Source organism: Chroicocephalus ridibundus, chromosome 7 (genome assembly GCF_963924245.1).
Source record: "Chroicocephalus ridibundus chromosome 7, bChrRid1.1, whole genome shotgun sequence".
NCBI classification, from domain to species: domain Eukaryota; kingdom Metazoa; phylum Chordata; class Aves; order Charadriiformes; family Laridae; genus Chroicocephalus; species Chroicocephalus ridibundus.
In genome coordinates, this window is record NC_086290.1 from 54,265,661 (window position 1) to 54,287,189 (window position 21,529).

General features: G+C 42.7%; 1 protein-coding gene across 4 annotated transcripts in view; it reads right to left on the reverse strand.

The window, feature by feature from the left end:
* Positions 1 to 626: 626 nt before the first annotated feature.
* SPECC1 (sperm antigen with calponin homology and coiled-coil domains 1) overlaps positions 627 to 21,529 on the reverse strand; it is a 98,946-nt gene continuing 78,043 nt past the window's right edge. For all 4 annotated transcript variants that reach the window (XM_063340554.1, XM_063340553.1, XM_063340555.1 and 1 more), the window contains 3 exons: positions 7,404 to 7,520; positions 6,510 to 6,569; positions 627 to 5,737 (listed from right to left, as the gene is read on the reverse strand). In XM_063340554.1, the coding sequence (XP_063196624.1) occupies positions 5,648 to 5,737; positions 6,510 to 6,569; positions 7,404 to 7,520 (267 nt within the window). In that variant the 3' untranslated portion in view covers positions 627 to 5,647. The remainder of the gene's footprint in view (positions 5,738 to 6,509; positions 6,570 to 7,403; positions 7,521 to 21,529) is intronic.

Genomic DNA, 21,529 nt, shown 5'->3' on the forward strand with positions numbered 1-21,529 from the left:
GGCAGACCTCCACAGCCCTCTCTGGGCAGGCTAGAAAAATGAATGGTACCCAGGGATACAGTTTAGAATTTAGGAAGCCCTCCTCTACCACCGAGAGTGCTTATAATTAAATGTCACCGTGAGTGTCATTGCTTTGCATTCGGGTTTTGACAGGGAGTTACCATTTTTGCCCTCTTTTCCATAACTCAGCCCTGCCTGAAATTCCAACACAAACTTCATTTTCCCTAGCAGTGTCACTTGTCGGATGGTGACGTTGAGTCTCCTAACGAGCTCCTAATGCAGAGACATATTTGTTTCTTCTGTGTTCTTTCCTTGCCTTTGCACGGGGATGATTTCCTACTGTCTCTTCAATACTCTTTGTTTCTGGAACTGAGAGATCTCTTGCGCTCTTTTATCCCCAAGACAATCTTCTGAAAGGCATCCAAACGCATCTAAGTTACTTTAAAAAACAAAAAAGGAACTTGATGTATTTATGAAAAGAAGATTCTGACCAAATTTCCTTTGCTATCGGCGTAGGAGAATCAATGAACCATAGTATCTTTTTAAAAACCCCCCTAGGAGTCCTGCTTCCTAGCAGACTGCACAATCTGTTTAGGACGTAGATATTTGAAACATTACAACAAACATCAGAAACAGAAAAAGATTTATTAGAAATTATTACACAGATTTTTGCATCATACATTTTAATAATGTTAATCTTTAAATATTAGCATGTCCAAACCTGGCAATGCCTAGTATATACATTCTAATGTGCTCTTTGTATAAATTAGATTACGATGTAACACCTGTACCCAGTAGAGAAAGCTAAAAGTACTTCACTGTTAGAGGTGATTATTCCATATGACAAACTCCAGCCTGGACCAACAACCAATAAAAACATTGTGTCCAGCACTGCCCAGTGGAACTTGGCACACGTGTAAGTTAAAAACGTAGAGACCATCAGTTGAGAAAAATGTTAATTGCGGTTCAGTTATAAGCTTGATTCTACACCATACTGGTGAGCGAGTCTACATGGCACTGGAGTTGGTAAAAACCAATATAGCCTAGCGTAGCAGAAGTTATTGCTGGGTTTAAAAACGTCTTAATGCTCAGTGCCCTGAGTCTTTTTAGGCAAAAGCCCTCTTCTGACAGGAAAATGCATAATCTCATCCCATACAGACCCTGCCGTTCACGAGATACACCAGGCGCAGCTCCGCAAACAGCTGCCCCCCCAGACCCTTCCTGCTGGAAGAGCCGGTACCACGAGCACAGAAAGATGAGGGAGGTACCAAAAAACTAATGAGCCAACGCTCGAATTTTTGTTGCTAAGGGAGGGGGAAAGTCAGAGAAGCAAAAAGGTATATTTTGAAGAGTTCGAGGTCAGGACTCAAACAGGGAAGAACAAATCATTCTGCCAGCGTGCGCTTGGTTGGTTTGGACAGAAAACTTGCACGTAACTGGTTGTGCATACAAAGCAAGGAAAATCAGAGAGAAAACCTGTAAAAAACAACGTCAAATTACAAAAAGAAAACCTGCCAAAACTCAAAGGGAATGTGTTTCACTGAGAGGAAACTGGAGAACACGCGTAAGTCAAAAATCCCTCTGCTCAGAACAGCTGCCTTGCTGCAGCACAGGAAGAACCGGGAAATCTTTGTCCCCTTTGCGTTTCCTCGACTGTCGCAGGCACAGGAAGGGGAACCCGGCAAAGGCAGCAAGCTCTGCGCTCTCTTCCCTCCCCACATCCTGACGTCCCCCTCCAAGCTGCACTCTTAGGAGAAACGTCACTCAAGATGACAGTCAGCAAGGCCTCTCAAGCTGCCCACAAAGGCCCAGGTACGTATGTCCCATACATGCCCCTCTCCTCACACGCTGGACTTTTGCTCCATTCCGGCTCATTGCGTACCTTCAGAAACAGCTCAGCCGCCTTTCCAGAAAACCTCCTTAGAGGGCTGACTCTGGGCTGGCCTCTCAACGCCTCTGTACCTTCCACAGCCATGAAACCATTTGTACCTTCTACGACTCGCCAGAAATTCTGGGAGTCAGATTGTATACTTTTCACACTTCAATCTCCTTTCCTAACAGCCACACCATGCGATAACCCCTCCGTGGAACTTCACTGAAATCCCCATCCTAACCATTCTTCTCACGTGCTCATCCAAAATAAATCGGCTATTTGGTTTCTCGTAGCCCGACAGACTACCCGAGTACACACGCATGAGCATGTGCAGGTGTGTTTGAGAGTGACTGTATGTTCAGGGAGCAGATGGCGACACGGTGAAGAGATTGCATCTGCCCACACCAGGGAAAGATCCGTTGCTCCTAAGAGGCAAAGTCAGAAAGGGCTGAGGCAGTTCAGGCAAACTGTTATCGATACAACACATTACACCATCACGTGCTCCATCCCAGGGCATTTTCAGGGGATTCTCAGAACTCGTATGAAGACTATCCCTACACCCTCTAGCTTAGCTTAACTAACAAACTCTCTCATTTTAAAGGCAGCTAGAACTTTAATTTTGCAGTTGAAATTTGAGATGTCTTACAAGGGCCTGTAGGTTTTTCTGAAAATCAGGCTGCCCTGCAACATCTTGCGTGGGACAAGTTTGAATTAATATTCAAATTTTAAGGCAGCGTGAAAAAGCAACAGTAATTCCTAAAAATCCAGGTCTAGAAATGTAACTGTGCAAGGTTCAAAAGGAAGAAAAAATACACAATATCATAGCAGTTAAATGAACAAATAAACAATATTCTTGATCTCAGAAAATAACCTGGAAGAGCATCTCTCAATCTCAAAGTATCGTCATTTCAAAATGAGATGTTTTTTGGGTTTGAGGACTGAAAAGTAACATTGAGCAAATGGTGAAACTGAACATCATCTTCCCGACTGACAGACAGCTCCTTGTTCCAACTCCTAGATAAGTAAAAAAATTTTAAGAACATACCATTAGAATTAGGTAGAATTAGCGTTTGGTCTACGCTACTGGGGGGCATAGGAGAATACACTGCAAAGATAACGACAGAAACATTGGTTTGCAAAAATCATTTGGAAGAAAAAGCTGCTAGATTGGACAGAATGGTTTGTAAGGTTACAATAAGTCTTGGAGAAATGGATTAGAATAAACGTCAGAACAGTGCTTGAAGCAAGCGATCCTGACGCATCAGATAACATACATATGTAGCGTGCGTCTGACAGTCACACGGAACACACGCTTCCAGTGACCACAGGGTTAAGATTATCCTTCTCTTTTAGACCAAGTGGAGCCCTCTGACTTTGACATGTTTACCAGACGCTGGGAATTAAAACAGTTTTTCTCAGCCCTGCAAGTGCCCAGTCCAAAGCCCACTGAGGAATATGGAATTTTCTGTGTTGACTTCACTACGCTTTGAACTCCAGCCCGTTGGAGAGAATTGGGATCTCTGCCAACGGATACCTCAAGGGAAAAGAGCCTGCTGCATCCACAAGGCAACGGAGCTCAGCAGCGTGACTGCCTTCCGACACAAACTCTGCTAGCAGCTATTTTTCTCTTCCATCTTATCACATAACAGGAGACTGGTATCGGAGAACACTTAGAGCAACTCATCCCGCGCTCTCTAGGGACGGGCAGAGTTAATTCAATTTAGAAAGCGCTCACACTTGCAGAGAAATGACTCTGGCCAGCATCTGCAACTGCTTTCTCAGAGTATAGGATGACATAAAGAGTGCGTGGGCACTCTAAGTGCGTGCCACTGTCCTTTTTGATCACAGAGACTCTCAAAAGATTGAAATGAGACTTTCCTGGGGGTGACAGATTACAGTAAGTGTTCAGACTGAAACTAAGAGCAAGCGATGCTTTTCTCCTCCTGCAAAACAGCCATACACTGCATTCCTCCAACTTCCCTTCCGTTCAATCTACTCGCTGACCTTGGCCACCGTCATCTATCCCTTAGTCCTGTATTTTGCTGTGAGAAAACCAATGTCTGAAATAGGTTGTTTACTAATTAAATACTATTAAAAAACCCCCAAACAACAAAGCACTGTGGGGAAGCCCGAGGCTGAGGTCAGCCACCTGCAAAGCCCCAGAAAACCTGAAACCAAGTTTCTTCTGTGAAATCGCTTGTTTCTGTTTCACGAGCCTTTTTTTTCCAGGAGTGAAGAGCAGTGAGCACACACTATCATTCTTTGTAAGAGAGAAATTACCCCTAGCTCCTACGATTAACACTCACAAAGCTTCAAAGTCTGGTCACAGGGTTAAACATGCTCACTAAACAACAACTTTCTTCTACCAGCACAACCTACAGCAGCTAGGCAGCCTCCCGTGAGCTCCTGTACAAAGCATGCTCTCCAAGACCTGCTCCTAGAACAAATTAAGCAGCCTGTTTGATCCTGCTGCCCTCGGAGACAAACAGAAAATTGAACTTCGTGAAGTGAAATAAGAGAAATGGTATAATGGAAATTAAACAGTACCTTTCAGACATTTTACTAACAGTATTATTGAGCTGGAAAGTTATCCTCTGGCGCCTTAGAGATTTCCATGACACAGAGAGGAGTTCCAGTTACACTCTCTGTAACTTGTGGAGTGAAGCTGCAACTTCCACTGGTACTAATATTGCTGTGCTCCTTTACAGGGTAGCATCACTTCCAACCATCTAACAGTGCCCTGTGGACTACGTTTTATTGGAAAGGGCACAAGCTGTCTCCGGATTTGTGCCTCTGCGCAGCAACTACATATCTGTGCTGATTATACAGGATCAACACAGAAGCTGTTAACTCCACTCAATGCACAAAAATATGAATTACTGAGATGTCAGTGTATTGCTTAGAGAGTCATCACCTGATCACCGGCACCTTGCAGACTAAAGCTAGTAAATTGCATTTGCCATATTCCTATGGTAACTGTGCCTGCACAGTCAGCTGGGAAACCGGGCTCTGGCTTCCTGTAGTAATCAAGTAACGAAGTTGTAGTAATAAAGCTATTTTTTCCTCAAAGAGATTACTTCTGTTTGATCTGAAATGAAGTCCCAGCACTAAACAGGATCTTTTCGAGTTCTTTCACTAACTGGTGACGGAACAGAGTGTGGTTTCTAAGTTACAAATGATCCTGTTTATTATCCTGCTGGTTAAGCTATGACAAGCACACTAGGACAGTTACTGGGTCAGATGGTGAGGATAACTCAGGTTAAGGTTCTACACTTATGTGCATCTGTCACGATGTTTTATAAAATATGTGGAGGCAAGAAAACAACACGTATTTGGGATGAGTTAAGCACATTTTGGCAGGAAGAGCATTTTTGTGAGCTTTTGTATTAATCTCCCAGCCTCCCTTGAGTGCCAGCATAGTCCACATTGATTTAGAACTTCATTTTGTAGCAGATCTCCTGTTGGTGGAGTCTGGTTTGAGGCAAACATTGTTTAGTACAAGGGATCCTCTTCAGAAATTTCCCACACGTGTTCAAAAATGCTTTGCAATTTCCACCTGGGAATAAAATTACAGATGAACTTGGTTTGTATAGATGGACGATGGATACTTGGTTGCAGTCCCAGATGTAATTAAAAATCATGGAAGAGCTTTCTTTCAAACTAAGAGCTTAGGTTGGTTGTGGAAGAGGAGCAAGTGGATTTTTAAAGTGATCGAGTGCATCTGTAGCATTCTTTGTTCTCTTCCCCACTTCTGTCCACCTCTTGCTCTGCATCTCAGGTCTCAAAGTACTTGTAAATCTGGGCGACGTACTGCATCACGCTCTGCCAGTCTGGCCGGTCTGTGTACATCATCTCACTGAGCTCCTGCATAGGACAGACACATTGTCAAACCTCAGTCAAGCATCACCACTGGGACATCCCTGGGTCCTCTGGGCAGCTGTGGCTATTGAACACTACTGCTGCTTCCATTCCAGAGCTCCTTAAAGCCACGTACAGTATAAAAGTCCATGGGAATGATCTACTAGTCTAGCACGATTCTGAAACTCGTTAACATACTAGCTAAAGAGCCATACGCATGTTACATTCTGAAAAGATTTCTTCCACCTGCAATCAAAGATCAGTTCTCTATATGACTTCATTTAAATTGCTGCTTCTCTGCATGTCTTTGGTTCTATATTTAGCTCATGAACCCCTTAATATTTTTCCTTCATATTAAACTTATCCCTTCCTTGTCATCATATTGTTGATTTTAGAAAAGGCTTTTTAGACAGATTAACAAACAACTTATCCTTCTGTTTCTTAAAACACTAAACCAAAAGGAAAGAAAACGGTCTAACAGGGAAGTCTGTCCATGAAAACAGGAATCGTCTGGAATCAGCTTCCAAGAGGAGGACATAATCAATGCTCTCATTTCAATACTAGATGACCCTCCACAAGTTCCTTCAAATTATACTAATTCTAGGATTCTACAAATTCTTTCTGGAAGTTCTCCTAACACTGTGGACTTTCAGAGATGGTTGTGCAGCCTTCCCTATGTGAACATTTTCAGTGCAAGCGACCGACTGGCCAGATGGCAACAAAGGATTTGGAACCGTGTATGCAGCAAATCTTCCCTTGCCAAAAGAAGGTTACTCACCAGGCTGGGTTTGATGCCTACGCTTTCAGCAGCTTGAAACGCTAATAGCAGATTTCTCTTCTGTAACAAGAAAACAAAAGTTGGAAAGGATTATCATCAAAGTATGATTCCGGAACCCTACACCTTGCATCCGGTTAACCAGTAAGTTTAAATGAGCAGGTATATTTGAAAGCTGAAAAACATTAGATGCAATACTTTCACATAGACACTTTTTTGTATTAGTAAAGTATACTCACAAACAAGTTCTTTGTCTTTGAATAGCTCACCTATTTGTGCTCAAACTACAGCCCTCTGTTTTTGACAAATAAGTTATTGTGAAACTGATTGCAACTGGGCAAAAAAGCCCACTGAGGTTCTGTCTTTGTTGTGAGTGAAAGGTTTCTGAAGAGGTGTTAACTAATATAAGGCATTCCCGTACGCAGTATAATTCTTATTGTAATAGAGACTAGCTGTCTGAAGTAAATCCAGGTTCTTCCCCTTTGTGAGGGTCTTAATAACATATTTGGAATGCACTGACATGGTCTGACTTTTAGATACGTTGCTGTCCAAGTAGTTCCATGAATGATGGATCTGCCTCCTGATCCAGGGATGCTGTCTTCATGTTTACCCACAGCACTCACTGGATTCAGGCAACTTGTCACTAACTCTTCATCCGGTAGTCCCTGCATTTCTCTCTGGGAGATCACTGCTGGTTGCCTTCGCCTTTTCATCCAGCCTGTTTGCTTTGTAAATTCTCAGTGGACGCTTGTCTCTTACTGTTGCTCCCATCTACTTATTTTGTATCAATCAAAATCTTGCAACACCGTGCAAGTGTCTCCACTGCGTATCCACCAAAATGGATAACGTTCACTGTGAATTCTGCAAGCGGTGTAGGAGCAGGTCAACAAAACTTACTTTGTCCTGGCTGTTGAGCTCCTGGTAAGGAATATGTGCAGGCAAATACGTGTGCAGGAGAGCGCAGAAGGCAAGCCCATCACTCCAGCTGCTGCTGAAGTTGGTAATATCAATATTCTGTAAGAGAAAACATGAACCATCCCTGAACAAAAAAAATATCTACACAACAAAAAAAAATATCTCCAAACAATAGTTTTTTCATGCAGTCAATTAAACAAAAACCCAGAGTAGTAAAGGAACATAGGTTTACAATTTCCATTCTCCCCTTCTTTTTCATCTCAAGTAGAAAGATACCAAAGAGGATGGCAAGTTTCAAAGTCCTGGATAAGGGATCATTAAAGAGTTAAATGTTTTTCACGCCAGGCCCCAAGCAGGAAGAGTCACTCCAATGCTTTCTGGAACGTGAGAAATACAAATTGCTGCAGCTGCAATTTTCCTGGGCTGGCAAGAGGAAGGACTTTATCTGGTCCCTTTCAATTACAGAATGACAGAAATATGATTTCTCCAGCACCTACAACAGAATTCATCAATATTTCAAGACGGTGTTTTGTGATTGATTTCATGCTTCCTTGTCTCAGGATGTGCAACAGGGGGGATTTGTAGAACGATGAGGCAGTGCAATCAGTGTGTTTGACCACTGTTATCCTCCTGATATTACACAGCGGATACATGCTTTAACGAGAAGGTGTAATTAACAATTATGATTTGATTCAGCCCCTTATCCAAAGTGACATCAAACTGTTGAAATACCAACGCAGTCCTCCAGCCCTCAATAAAGAACGCGCTTACTTGAATGTGAGAGGGAGGCTCAAACTTGGCCAGAGCGACAGCCGAACGGGCAGCTTTCCAAGAGCCGGGCAGGTGTGCCCGCTTTGCAGTCATTTGCATGAACGCATGTCTGCATTCTCATATTCTTTATCAATGCAGCATCACAGAGCACTTAAAAAGGCAGATAAAGAATGGGAAGTCTGAGATACGGAATTTATCTACCCTAATTCACAAAATAAGTAGTTGAGGAGCGAACAGAGGTTTCCTGGTGCTCACTCTCCTACTACCGTAGTCACTGACAAATAAATGTGGCTGCGTCGCTGATAACAAGGACAGTACAAGATCCTTATAGGACAGAAACAAACAGAAACCTTTAAACCTTGTCTTCACGCATTTCCTAACATGACAACAAGGCTGCATTTGCTCGAGGAAGCAATGTTTAAGGGGGCACAGATATATTAATAAACACCCAACTGAAACCTAGAAAAAATCTCCGACTAGAAGAATCTCTTGACTTGTCTGTAGCAACCCCCACCACTGCCCGCTCCAGCAGGAGGGCAGTGAAAAGCAAACGTATTGAAAGAAACAGTCTAATACGGTTGCAAGTTTAAATGGTCAAAAAACATCTTCCTTCCTCTTGTTGCTAAACGGTGGGATGATTCTTTGCTAGTCACATAACTTATTACAAGAGCGCACCCAGGTGCACAGAAGCAGCCCGCTTTCCCTGGCGAAGTCCAGAACGTGCTACGTTCAACAGGTGGATTAGAGTGATTACAGAAACTGATATTTTAAAATCAGCCCGTCTGTAAAGCACTCATTTAAAATACAAAGATTACTGGGGCTACAGAGCACGCTCGGGGTTCTTCACAGGGATTCTCTCGCGAGGCACAGCTGGAGTGAAACATACGCTTGTGGCCCAGTTCCGATCCTGTGAACAAGGTGACCTTTCCAATGCTCTTGTTTGCGCGGACTGGCCATACCAGCACACGAAGGAATTCTCCTGGCTAAGTTTTGCTGCTGTAGTAGCAGCTGCAGTCCCAAATACCAGCTAAAAACAAAACAGTGAACTAAGTGACATCGCTTAGAAAAGCAACAGCTCCGGGACACGATGGTGCTGCACCATCTCTGCACCAGGGCAGGTGTGGAGCTACCCTCAAATCATCCTCCTGTGTGCTGAACTTCCACTCAGACTCTCTCCGCCACTTCATTTTCCTTATTTAGCTACTTTCCGGTTTCTTTCAAGATCCCCCAAAAGACAAAGCTTCTACTGCATCTCTCATACAAAAGCTAATGCAGACGCACTAAAACCCAGACGGGAAGTACTTTAGCATACGCTCTTCACTTACGATGCCTCACTGATTAGTTGTCCAACCTGGATTTTGTCCAGTCAGACAGGATTTCAGATTAGTAATAAACATCCATAACCAAACATGACTCAAATTGAAGCAGTACAGAATTCTTCAGGTTAAAACACTCCGGCTGTAATAAATCTACGAGTCTAATGGGCTCAGAAAGCAGGCCAGCAGCAGCAGACACTACCGCACCGCACCAGCCATCGCTGTATTGTATTTTGCTCTATTAACATCTGTCAACGGAGATAAAAGAAAAGCAACCAAGTGTCTGAATACCATCACGAGAAAAAAAAATAATATTTTGCTCTGAAAGCTGTTTGGCTTTGCCCAATGCATGAAGTTGCACCACGGATGTCTAACTTTGTGGTACGGAACAGGCTGAAGCTGGATTACTCTGCTGTCTTCACGTCTCAGATAAACAAGTTACGATTTATCAATCTGCAGTTAGAGGGAAAGGACTGACTGCCAAATTACAGAGGTATTCTTACTGAGGCCAATATATTGTATCAGCAAATAGCCTACCATCAAATGCCAATATTCTCATTTGATATGATAGAAATGGAAAATGGAGGTTGTCCCCCGTCCCCTCCCGCCCCGCTAAAGGCCATGGAAACAGGAACAAACAAGCCTTCATTAAGCAACAGGACCAGACAAAAAGGCAAGTCACGTTAGTGCATTCTATCCTAGGAACTTATATCCTATCGTCATTTTCATGATGCTATTACGAGAGACGTTGGAGATACAAAACTTCCTTTCACCAGCGCAGCATCAGTTTGATAATTTCACTTGTCTGTGTAGTTTTAACTAAACGTAAAAATCTTCTCCTCCTCCCATCTAACAATATCTAGACTTACAAGAAGTGCTAATGTCTACAACAAAATCAGCACTAGGTCCAAAAATCCTCAACTCTCCAACTGCATTGTCCAGCCAGTGATCTTCGGTAACTCTTGGATCCACGTCTTACGTACAAGCAAAAGTTCAAGGATGTGGTTCTGCTGACAATATTTAAACCACATATAAAATCTACCACAAAGTGGTATGTCATGATCAACAGAGGAAGTGAACTCAAATCCGAATTTTTGTCCTAAATGCAAACCCAAAATGAATGTTCAAAGGTTCAGCTCAACTGTTCAGTTAATAGTACAAGAACAAGCACTTAGACATACTCCAAACCACTTAGTTGCCATTTTCACATCTAACAAGCATCAGTGAATTGTGGGTTTTTTTCCCCTAAACAAATGCATTTCCATTTCATACGTGGTATAAACCTCTCTCTGGTATTTCATCTTGGATTCTGTGTTAACTACTTTTCAATTTGAGATATAAGGACATGGTAAATGAAAAGTGATCTTCTGTGTTTTGCTACACTGCAGCTTTACTTGTAACACCTCCCCCACCACACCACACCACGAGGAATTAAGTCAAAATAGAGGCACACGGATTTCTCGGAAGATCTCTGGCTCCACTGAAGCCAGGGGGAAAGAAAAGAAAAAAAAAAAAAAAGGAAAACAATTTAGGGAATGAACACCTTGGAAACTATTCACTTCTCTTGATTATTTTGGCAGTGGAACCCGTCTCAGTCTTTCTGCCACACCTCTCTGTTCCTCAACACACAGTGCATGAAGATGTGGGCGCTATTTGTGTGCGTGCTGGTTGTTACTGTGCGCTTCCAAAGCGCCGGATGGAGAGTTTGGTGATTTCTCTGTCTCCTGGTGCACCTACAGCAGAACCCCCACCCCAAGCTCTGAAAAACTGCATGTGGCTTCTCACGAGAGACCTAGAAGTTAAGCTATGCAGGATGGCACCCTTTACGAGGAAGATGCGCCATCAGAGCGCATGCAAAATGAATGGAGGGAGAAAGATGAAGACGAAATAGGGACACAGCAGATCAAACCAAGTTGTAGTGCTCATTAGGCAGGGTGAAAAAATTGCCATCTTACGGCCACAGTACGTCTCATGGTCACTAGTACCCCAATGTCTATCTTTAGCATGCCATCAGCGGATCCATGCCGCTAGAGACATCTGCACCGGAGATCAACCCCAGCCCATGGGTGAAGGTGTCCCGAGCAGCTTAGGCCTGCCGCACCCAGGGTTACCAGCTTCCTTTGGAGCAGACATGTCATATCCATATCATTCAACAACTTGACCTGGGTCTTCCATGGTGCTGCGAAGAAAATAACTGGGGAGATGGGGGTGGTGTGTTGAAAATCTCGAAAGAACATGAGAGTCAGGCCAAAAGAGGAGTGTTTTTATAGCATGATGACATAACCACCTTTACATACCCTGTGTGGAGCAGCAAAAAGCAGCATGGAAAGATGTGAGGGTACAAAGCCCGCTGGGATAGTGGTAGAGTACTGCGTAGAGCATCAAGGTGTTCAGACTAACCTTTTCCAGTGTAGTTCCCAGGCTTCTTGTCAGTGAAAATAGTTCATTCACTATACATGCACTGGGAATATTCAAGAGACTGGGATCTGGAACCACACCAGGGAGCTCAGTTATCTGAAGGTACCGTAGTACCCAGCATGGTTTGTTTCTATCAATTTTGAAGTACCTAACATTAAGTAAAAAAAAAAAAAAAAAAAAAGTATCCCGGCAATGTTATTTAGAGAGCAGATGTATTATCTATGATACTAGTGGCAGGCCAAGTCTAAAAGACAGTAAACACCTGCAAGTCATTAACCTTAGCCCCCACCCCAGGAACAGGACCTTTGCTTGCAGATAACAGAGCACTATGAGAGCCACGGTAAAGACACACAGGGAAATCTGTGTGATCTGTTCTCACTAAAAACAATTTCTTGTTTATCTGAAGAAAAAACAACCACCCCATTAGGTTTTGCTAGATCTTTGACTCCAGGTCTTCAGTAAAAAGCAACAATGACATCACACGCTCTGCATTACAGCCTGAGTACGTTAAAATACTGACACAAGATATTCCCGCTACGCAGATATTACTGTGCTCACAGCTCTCTGAGTCATAATTTTCTCTGTAAGACCCAGAATTATAAATTATAGACACGAATCAGCTTGAAGCTAGCCTGGAACTCCGTGGAAGAAAGCCTGCAATAAATATGACCTCAGCATCATTCCTCCCACCCTCCTCTCTCGGCATACAACAAACCCTCCTCTCTCGGCTTACAACAAACCCTCCTCTCTCGGCTTACAACAAACCCTCCTGCCTCTCAGAAGTCATTGGTACAGAATGGCACACCAGGAACATGCCAGAGTGGCTAATTATTGCCACATACAGAATATGTTGCCCATACAGAATACAAACTTAAATCCTGAAGTCAAAACTAGTTAAGGTAAATATACTGAATAAACCAAAGGGAACTGCCTTGTTTTTAATAGCAGCTCCCCCTTAACTGGCTCAGCTTTCTCAATCCTTCCTGCTTATCACTAACCGGAGACTCACATCTCCTCCACAGACCAAAAAGTCTTACAGCTCAGTGTTTTTACGTGGTTATATTTAAACACAGATATCTGAACAGGAACCTCCTTTTCATGAGACACATCTCCGCAAATCTGAACTCTGACCTTTCTAATTAACGTAAAAATCTGACCAAGGTACCTTGAAAGGCAACTTCCAAAGATTACCCACACCCACCCATCTTTAACAATAGCTGCATGAAACTGCAAATCTAATTTGGATTTATTACACCCTAATTGGTTGGGGACATGTTAGCGGGCTTCAGCCAAAGAGGTTCTATCAAAGGAAGCTTCAAGCTCTGGATAGGCAAGTTCTAAATACTTAAGAAGCAATAAAAGTGAAGAAAGGCTCCTTCTAGCATGACCTAACCTTCTGAGCAAACAGAACACTCCAGGCTCATCTAAAATGCTCCAGCAAAGATACGAAACATCTGGGCAATCTACTGGAAATAGGGGTGAATTGGAAGTGTGGTCAGGTCCAGTTAACACGGATGAATGGCATGAATGCCTAAAATTAAAGACTGCCTGGATTTTTCTGTAATTACAGGGTGCGCCCAGATGACTTGGACAATTGCACACAGCTATTTTCAATGGGTAGCTGCAAGTCTAAAGTGATTTGCATATTGCATTTAGTTAAGCTACTACCAGGAACCTTTCTGAATTCTCTTAGAAATCTTTTTCTCTTAAATGGAATACACAATAAAGTAACGCCTCTTGATTTAAAAAAAAAAAAATAAAATCCAGAATAACTTGTGGAACAGCAATACTGTTTATTGTATAGAGATTAAGTGGCCAGCCAAGATTGGGAAGGAAGCCAAATGACCTCCTATCCTCCAGGCTGTATTAATATCCCTAGTTCAAATGGTTCAGGCAGCTGCAGTCTCCATAAGAACTGTTTTAACCTTTCTTTGAAACTTTCTGTTTCTGTCCCCATCATTCGTATTCCTAATGCTTCTACCAGCCACGTCAGACAGGCATGCATCTTATTGCTGAGTACATCTGTATGAAACAACATAGCTCCCATAACATAAAGTGCTATGTGAAAATGCTGTTAAAGTATGTAATTACAGCACAGTGAAATGCTAAGGAAGTGGTGCCAGCTCTTTAAAGGTTATCCCATTTACTACATCCCTTTTTACAAAGGAACACCATTTCCCATCACATTGCTAGGTCCTGTTTGCTCCTTGCTCCACTGCTGCCACAGGTGTTGCCTTGGGTTTATCATTTATCATTTGCTTCCGTAAGTGTGAATTAATGAGCCTTCTTAGCATAGACAGGACATTGGAAAGAGAGTTTATGACCATATTTTTTTCGCAAAAGCATCAAACATCAGTTGACTACAGTAGTCTCACGGAGCAGGGACATTTAAAAAGAGAAAATTTAACACAAACTTATCGTCATACACCCTACACAAAGATTTTTTGGCTACCAACTGTTTTAGTCTCTCAAATGCCAGTGATCTGAGAAGATACCAAAAAGTCAGGCACGTCCAGTTTTCTTCATTACCTTTCCTAGTTGAGACTGGCAAGAATAGGTAGCATGATGCTCTCAAGCTCTGTGCTCAAAACAAGCTCATCTGACAGGAGATGTCTCAGAGACATCATTCAGAGTAAATTGTAAAGCCATTCTAAAACGGTCTGTGCACTTTTTAAGCTCAGCGCTTTCTTCATGAGGTATTGAGGAGATCAATGACCTGTAGAAGGCAGCTCAGTTCTGCTATTTTGATTACAAAGAAGACGTGGCGCTGCTATAGCTAAGGTTTTCGTAAGAATAAAAAAATGAAAGTAATACCAAAAGGGAGATATTTCAGGTAATATGTGATAAAGTAATTACTTGACCTCTCATTTCCTCTGCTTGCAAGGTGAAAACCCGTTACTACTGACACTGAAATCATCACTGTAACTAGACATATGAGTAACCTCCCTAACGAGCCAAATAGCATCCATTCGTGCCCATCAGATCTATTGCTCCCAGCGCTGTGTGGACTGGCAAACATTTCGCTATACTTTGTTCACATTTTTTAGCTTTTACTTCCATTTTAATATATAAAGACTGACTTTTAAAATGAAAACAAATGCTGGTAAACAAGGCTTGAGAGTAGTTGCTGGCACAGTGCGCCTAACACGCAGTGAATGCACTGAACCTTTCCTAGCAAATAATAGTTGTTTTGAACACAAATTACCCCACGACAACATTCTCATTCTTAAAAGTCACCTACTTCAAAGGCTCCACTAAAGGCTAGTAAAGTAACAAGGGTTTGTACATATTCCTTATTTTGGGTCTTAATTTATCACTTTGCACACCAGTTGCCACTTGAATGGGGAGGGGCGGGGGTGACATGTAATGCTGAGTTCACAGGGAGCTGATTTTTTTATTACACAAACATACAGGACCAAATGAGAGCTGGTATAAGCAGAAGCAATTTCATGGACATCTCTGGGCCATTTCAGAGATGAGATAATGGTGACAAAAGATATACATCAATTGCGACGGGTACTTCTGTAATTTACACCACTGTCCCATTCAGTGAGTGGGCAAAACAAGTATTAGTTGTACCTGGAGAGGCAGAGGCAGACTACACAGCAAGACCAGGAACTAACAAGTTCTCCTCATTGTAAGAATCCCATTAGATATTGATGAGTTCTTATTTTTGCTGTGCATCTCTTTTCTGCTCTTCAGGGTAAATGGTATTTGTTACACCCACCTGCTGACAGCCAGCTCCCCGTTTGCTACACAGCTAACACTCCCGTCCACCTCCTCACCCACTCGTATGAACGGCACCACTGCTGAATGCCACAGAGAGAAATGGCCCGGGCTGCGTTCTTTCATTCCCAAGGCTGCAGGAGCGAAGATGCAGCAGCGCAGCTCCAAGGACCACACAGATACTCTGGGGAAGGAGGGAGGGAGGCGGGGGGGGGAGGAACCAGCTCCCCTCTGTGTCCAAGGCAGCAGCACAGCTACTTCCTGCCTGGAGCCCTGCTGCAGAATTGCTAATGACCACGCTGGCTGCTCCCACAGCTATTTCTAATTATCCCTATTGAGAATTCCGAGATTAGCCATGTCCCGGAATTCCTGGGCGGTGGGGCAGGCTGCAGACTGCAGGAGGCTCACAGCAAAGGATGGAGACAAGGTGGGGAGAGGTCTCAACAGCAAAGGATGTTCATGGAACAGGCAGCAGGGCTCAGCGTTTTCCCAGTTAAACTCACAGTTTGGAGCTGCTCCAGCTGGTGGCAAATCAATTCAGTGTTTTCACTGATTGTCATTGCATCCAGGCAACACAAGGAAAGCGTCTTGGACTTTGGGATGGATAGAATGTAAATGCTATTTTTAAAATTACCCAGCAGGATAGAAAGTTACGCATGAGAGCCCTGCATGGGCGTTTATTTTATCCCTCCAATCAAGAGACTTGTATTTGTTTACAGGATAAAGCCCCCTATGTGAAAAAAGGTAGAGCTTGGCTCAAGTTATTTGGCTACACTGGAGAAGCACGTTTAAGCATTGGCATCGCTGTGAAGGGGCCTTGCACATTGGTAAATCAACCTGATTATTCCCAACACGCCATGATTTGGCTGCTGCATTTATTTTCCAGACCCGACCCTGGGTCCATAGAAACTGCATGTACACATTCAGCTATAAGTGTTTTTATTTAGAAAAAGAAAACATTTATTCTGGAAAAAAAATTGGGAATATCTTGAAGTTTTAAGCCCATATTTCACTACTTAAGAAGTCTGAACACTGCCCTTTTTATCAGAGCATCTTTCCAAATATTACTGAAATTCATCATCAGCCAATGATACGATATGATGATCTATATTTTAACAATTAAGGAAATTAAGGCAATGGTATTATGCAAGACTTGCCAAGGTCACCAAGATGGTCCAAAGCAGATTTGGGAGCACAATTCCTCACCAACTTATTGTCAATTTCCATTTAAACACAGGATAATCCCTCCTGCTTCAATAGCTATTACCAAGAATCCCCTCAACTTTTGCATAGACAGGAAAAGTCTCTCTGAAGTCAACATCCTCCTCTTTGGCAAAACTCGGAGAAAAATGAAGAGAGCCAGAAATGTCACCCGTTTCTCAGAAACTCACAGAAAATACTAATAACTTCCTGGAAAAACGCCATTGCACATAAATCTTACTTCTAAATGTCAAAATGCTACAAGTACTGTCGATGCAGAGCTCTTAGTAAGCATGTACACCCTCTTGTAACAAGGATACGCTAGCATATGGTACTTCAGGGTAAGTGTCACTGCTCGCCAGAGAAGAACTTTATTGCATCAACAGTATTGGTAAATATTAAGACAGAGAGCTTTTTCCTGCTTGCTCAGCAGGCTCTGGCCATCAGCCTCTAATCTCAGGCGCACACGTCGGTGCGGCAGAAGGGAAATCTTCCCAGTCCTCCCCAGAAGAGAGAGACTCTGCCATGAATGCTGCTCGGAATGAATGGATGGCTGCCATTTAAATCCGGAGGGGTTTTCTCCAGTGTTTTTCTTCACCCACATCACACAAACCGGGACTTAGGTTTGCTGATGATCTCCAGCACACGAGATCACAGCGCTGTGGGAATCCAGCCTTTCCTGACTCCACATAAACCATGGGTAACAGCAGATGGGATTTACCTCCTATCCTTGTTGCTTGACAGACCTCACTGGGAAAGGTGGCCGGAAAACGCGTGCATCCACTCCCCCGCATTACTGCTGAATTACAGAACACCGCCGCGTACCTAGTTCGCATGGCTAGTGAAATATTTAGATAGAAACCTGATTAATGTTGATATACCAAGAGAAAGACTGATACGATTTGGAAACATATTGAAACAGTTTTATGCTATTTGTTGACACAAACACAAGAAATATCCTAGAAAAGGCTAAAAGAATCACAGCCATACCCAGGCGCGGATCTTGCGATTAAGAAATAACTGGGTTATTTTCTGCATTTCTTTAGGACAGTGCACAGCTGTGCTGGGATTCTCGAGGCTTTAAAACTAAGCTCCATTGTATTAGTGTCAAAGGAAGCGTCTGACCCGTTGTTTCATGAGCCAAGTCCCAGGAATGGTATTCCGCCCAGGTTCAGAGGGTTGATCCCTGGTTTCTGTCCCAACCAGCTCTTTGATTCTCCACCAGCACTGCCAGCCTGAGCACCAGCCCCGAGGGCCGGGGCAGCATTCGCAGCGCAGTCTCTGCTCACGCTCTGCGGTCCAAGGCGGTGCATAACTGAAGCGTAAGTAAGGCGAAATGCTCAGTTGAGACTTAAAGATCGAGACAGTAGTCGCTTAAGCAGAAATATAATGTCAACTACCCATGCTGATGACGTACAAAGAAATAACAGACTTCTTATTTCTAAATATAACCCTTAGCTTCCAGAATAAGGAAGAAACGGTCAAACCCAGACATGCTAATGCACAACCGGCCATGAAGGAGCAGGTCCCCACAACCTGCAGCCCCAGGAATACACCACCCACTTGATGCATCGGCAGCCCAAAGCCAGTCATCCCGGCTGGCCGTGCTACAGCAGGGAGAGTCCACCTCCCTAAGGAGAATGCATTGGCCCCACGACCATTTGACCGACGGGAATACGTTATGCCCTCATCAGCCTATCTGCATTTGTACATCTTTGGGCCACGCTCAATCTGTGCTGGATCTCATCCAGCCAGAAAACGAGTAAAAAAAAAAAAAATATGAGAAAGCAGGGGATAGTGTCATGGAATAGAGCTCGAAAACAAAGAGGATATGGAGGAAATACCGTCTACTGCAAAAAGAAAAGGAATGCAAATTCCTGTGAGAAAAAGAAAGCCACAAATTCATAAACAAAAAAAGCTAGTATTAGTCTGAGTTTAAACCTAATACAAAAGGGTGAAAAGCTTTATATTGTATCCACTGCCAAACCACCAGTCGACCAGTCTCTTGCTATAATTACTTGACAAACAGCAAATACTGCAACAGCCTTTATTTTTCTCCCCAAGTTTTTGCATCTTTGCTACGTGAAGAACGCAGTACGATGCAGACACACCAGCTCTTACAGTCTGATGTACCAGTTTTATGCTTCTAGTAGTAAAAGCGTTCAGAATTACATTTAATGACTTTTAGGTTATGTTCGGAAGTAATTTGTTTCCAATTTCTGTCTCTCAAGGTTGGAATAGTCATAATAGTGGGAATACTTCAAGGTAGGCTTTTTTTTTCCTTTTTGAATAGCTGAGGCAGAATACAGGAAAGAAGCTTTTATTAATATATATTATTAGTATATACAGCAAAGTTGAAGTACTTAGACTCCTCTTAATGTCCATCTATATATCTGGAAACTATGCAGGCTGCAGTCTCCATCGGGATATTTCGTCAGAGCCCTAAATCTATTTGTGTTTTAAGAAAAGGAAGCTTCAAAAAACAATTCACAACTTTTGAGGCAAATATTCAGAGTGGTTGGGCATACAGATATTTGTATTTTGCTAATTTAGACTAAACAATACAATGTCAGGTAGTATCGCCCTAAAAATAGTTCCTACATACTCCTCAGCACGCGTTCTAAAACTGCACAGTGTTCTGGGACCTGCTGCAAAGTCAGACAACCCCAAATAAGGCATGGAAACAAATAAATCATTTTCTTCCAGCTTTGCTCACAGTTGCTAGCATGTTTTATGCAGAATAATTAAGAGGAATTCTTTTCTCCAGGAACTACTTGTACAACGTGAAAGCTACGTAAAGATTGCTGCGGTTAGTACTGTCTCCGTGCTGTTGAGATTCCTCCAGACAGTATGAAATCAGACCTGGGGCTGGTCCCGCAAATACCAGTAAGACCGATACCATTTTATCCGCCATCTCCTACTGGTGTCAGTGCTAACAGGGAGCACTGCCTCTTCTCCTGAAGACGCCCACTGCCTTTATCCATAAGCTGGCGTACTGACACTGTCATAGTCAGGGAGATGATATAAAGCAATGCTTTGAACGCACTGGTCGGGAATATATGAAATATAAAAATTTTCAGAGGTATAGCTGCCATTTTGCTTTGTCAGTTCTAGAACATTCCTCTTCTCCTCCTATTTAGCATTCCTCTACTTAAAACAACTGCACAGATAGCTTTACTGTAAAAGATGGTGGTTCTTCAACAAGTGGATCCCAAATGGGTCCTGCTAAACCAAACAGAAGTTTGATAAAAAGAATAACGGTGACTGTGCATGGGAGAAAAGAGTCTGTTCCAGATTCTCTTTTCCTCTGTGCCATAGGATGGATGTGTAGTGGTTGGAAAAATATGAAAACAGTTCTTTTAAGCGAGCCATATTCATTAACATGGTAGCAATTCCCTTCACTCTCTGGAGTGGGTATACGTGGCAGAAACAATAATCCTCAGTTCTAATGATCACGGGTTAAGTGCCTCTTGATGTTCCCTGTTTTCACAATACATCTGTGGATAGTAATAGACTTAATCTAGAGAGGTTTGGCCCCTTGACAAATGGTCTCCACAGAGAGCAAACAGAACCAGGGCACTTAAATAACACCACAGTCACTAATGATATGATTATGGAAGGTGATAATGGAACAAGAATGACTCTCAGCAGCTTCCAGGAGTTACAACTCATGGGAACAGAGCCTATTAGAAATGAGGCACCCAATTTCTACTTCACACTGGTGCTATGATGTACAATCTTTTTAAATAGATGAAAAACAACCCCACAAGACAACAGACAAAAAGCTATTTTAACATAAATAACTTACTCTCAGCAGGCTTTGTGGTTTAAAGGACTTGTGGTAATTGAGTTCCAGAGCTACAAAAGCAGTTCTCAAGTCTGGTCATCTCATCGCCCTACATTATACACCGTGATGTCAACAAATTCTGAGAGGCGGAAGGTACAGTCTGTGTATGTCTGGCGAAAGAGATCATGTGCCAGTGCACAATTCTTATAGGGAACCATATAATAGATAAGGTTGGTTTTCTTAAACTGGAGATTTTCCTCAAGGAAGTCTTGCACAAAGCCACTGAGCCCGAAGCCTTATTTCACTACAATTCTTTTTACTGCTGAGATTTTTTTTAGCACCTCCCCTGCATAGTTATTCAAAAATCGATGGCCAAAATGCCAGATTAACATTCATCCAGGCATTGAAATATGACAATTGAAATCATATGATCAATCACGCCACAGCTTATGCAATCCCTCTTGCATATTCTTTTCTCCTAGTTGTTAAACTGAACTTCCTCTTTATTTTCGTTCTAGTGATTATGTTTTCATGTTCTAAATAACTGCTCTTTCTCCTGAGCGTTCATATCTTTTTGGTATCAGATCACTGTTTAAATAGGGATCTTAGAAATGACATAGCAGACTAGAGAAACACAGATGCTTTTATGTTTCCCCTCAGTTACTGTAAACTCATGCAATTTCTTTTTTTCAAAAACAAACAAAACCCTCCAGGCCACTACTAATGGGGAGTCTCAACTCCCTCCAGTGTCCCTCTCTTGTTTTATGAGATTGCCTCCTGGGGAACACGCTGAAGTTCAAAGCCAGGGAATGTTCCCACTGTAGCCAATGCAAGGATACATCCCAGAAGCAGGATGTAAATTTCTATCTATAGTATAAGCCTTTTACGGA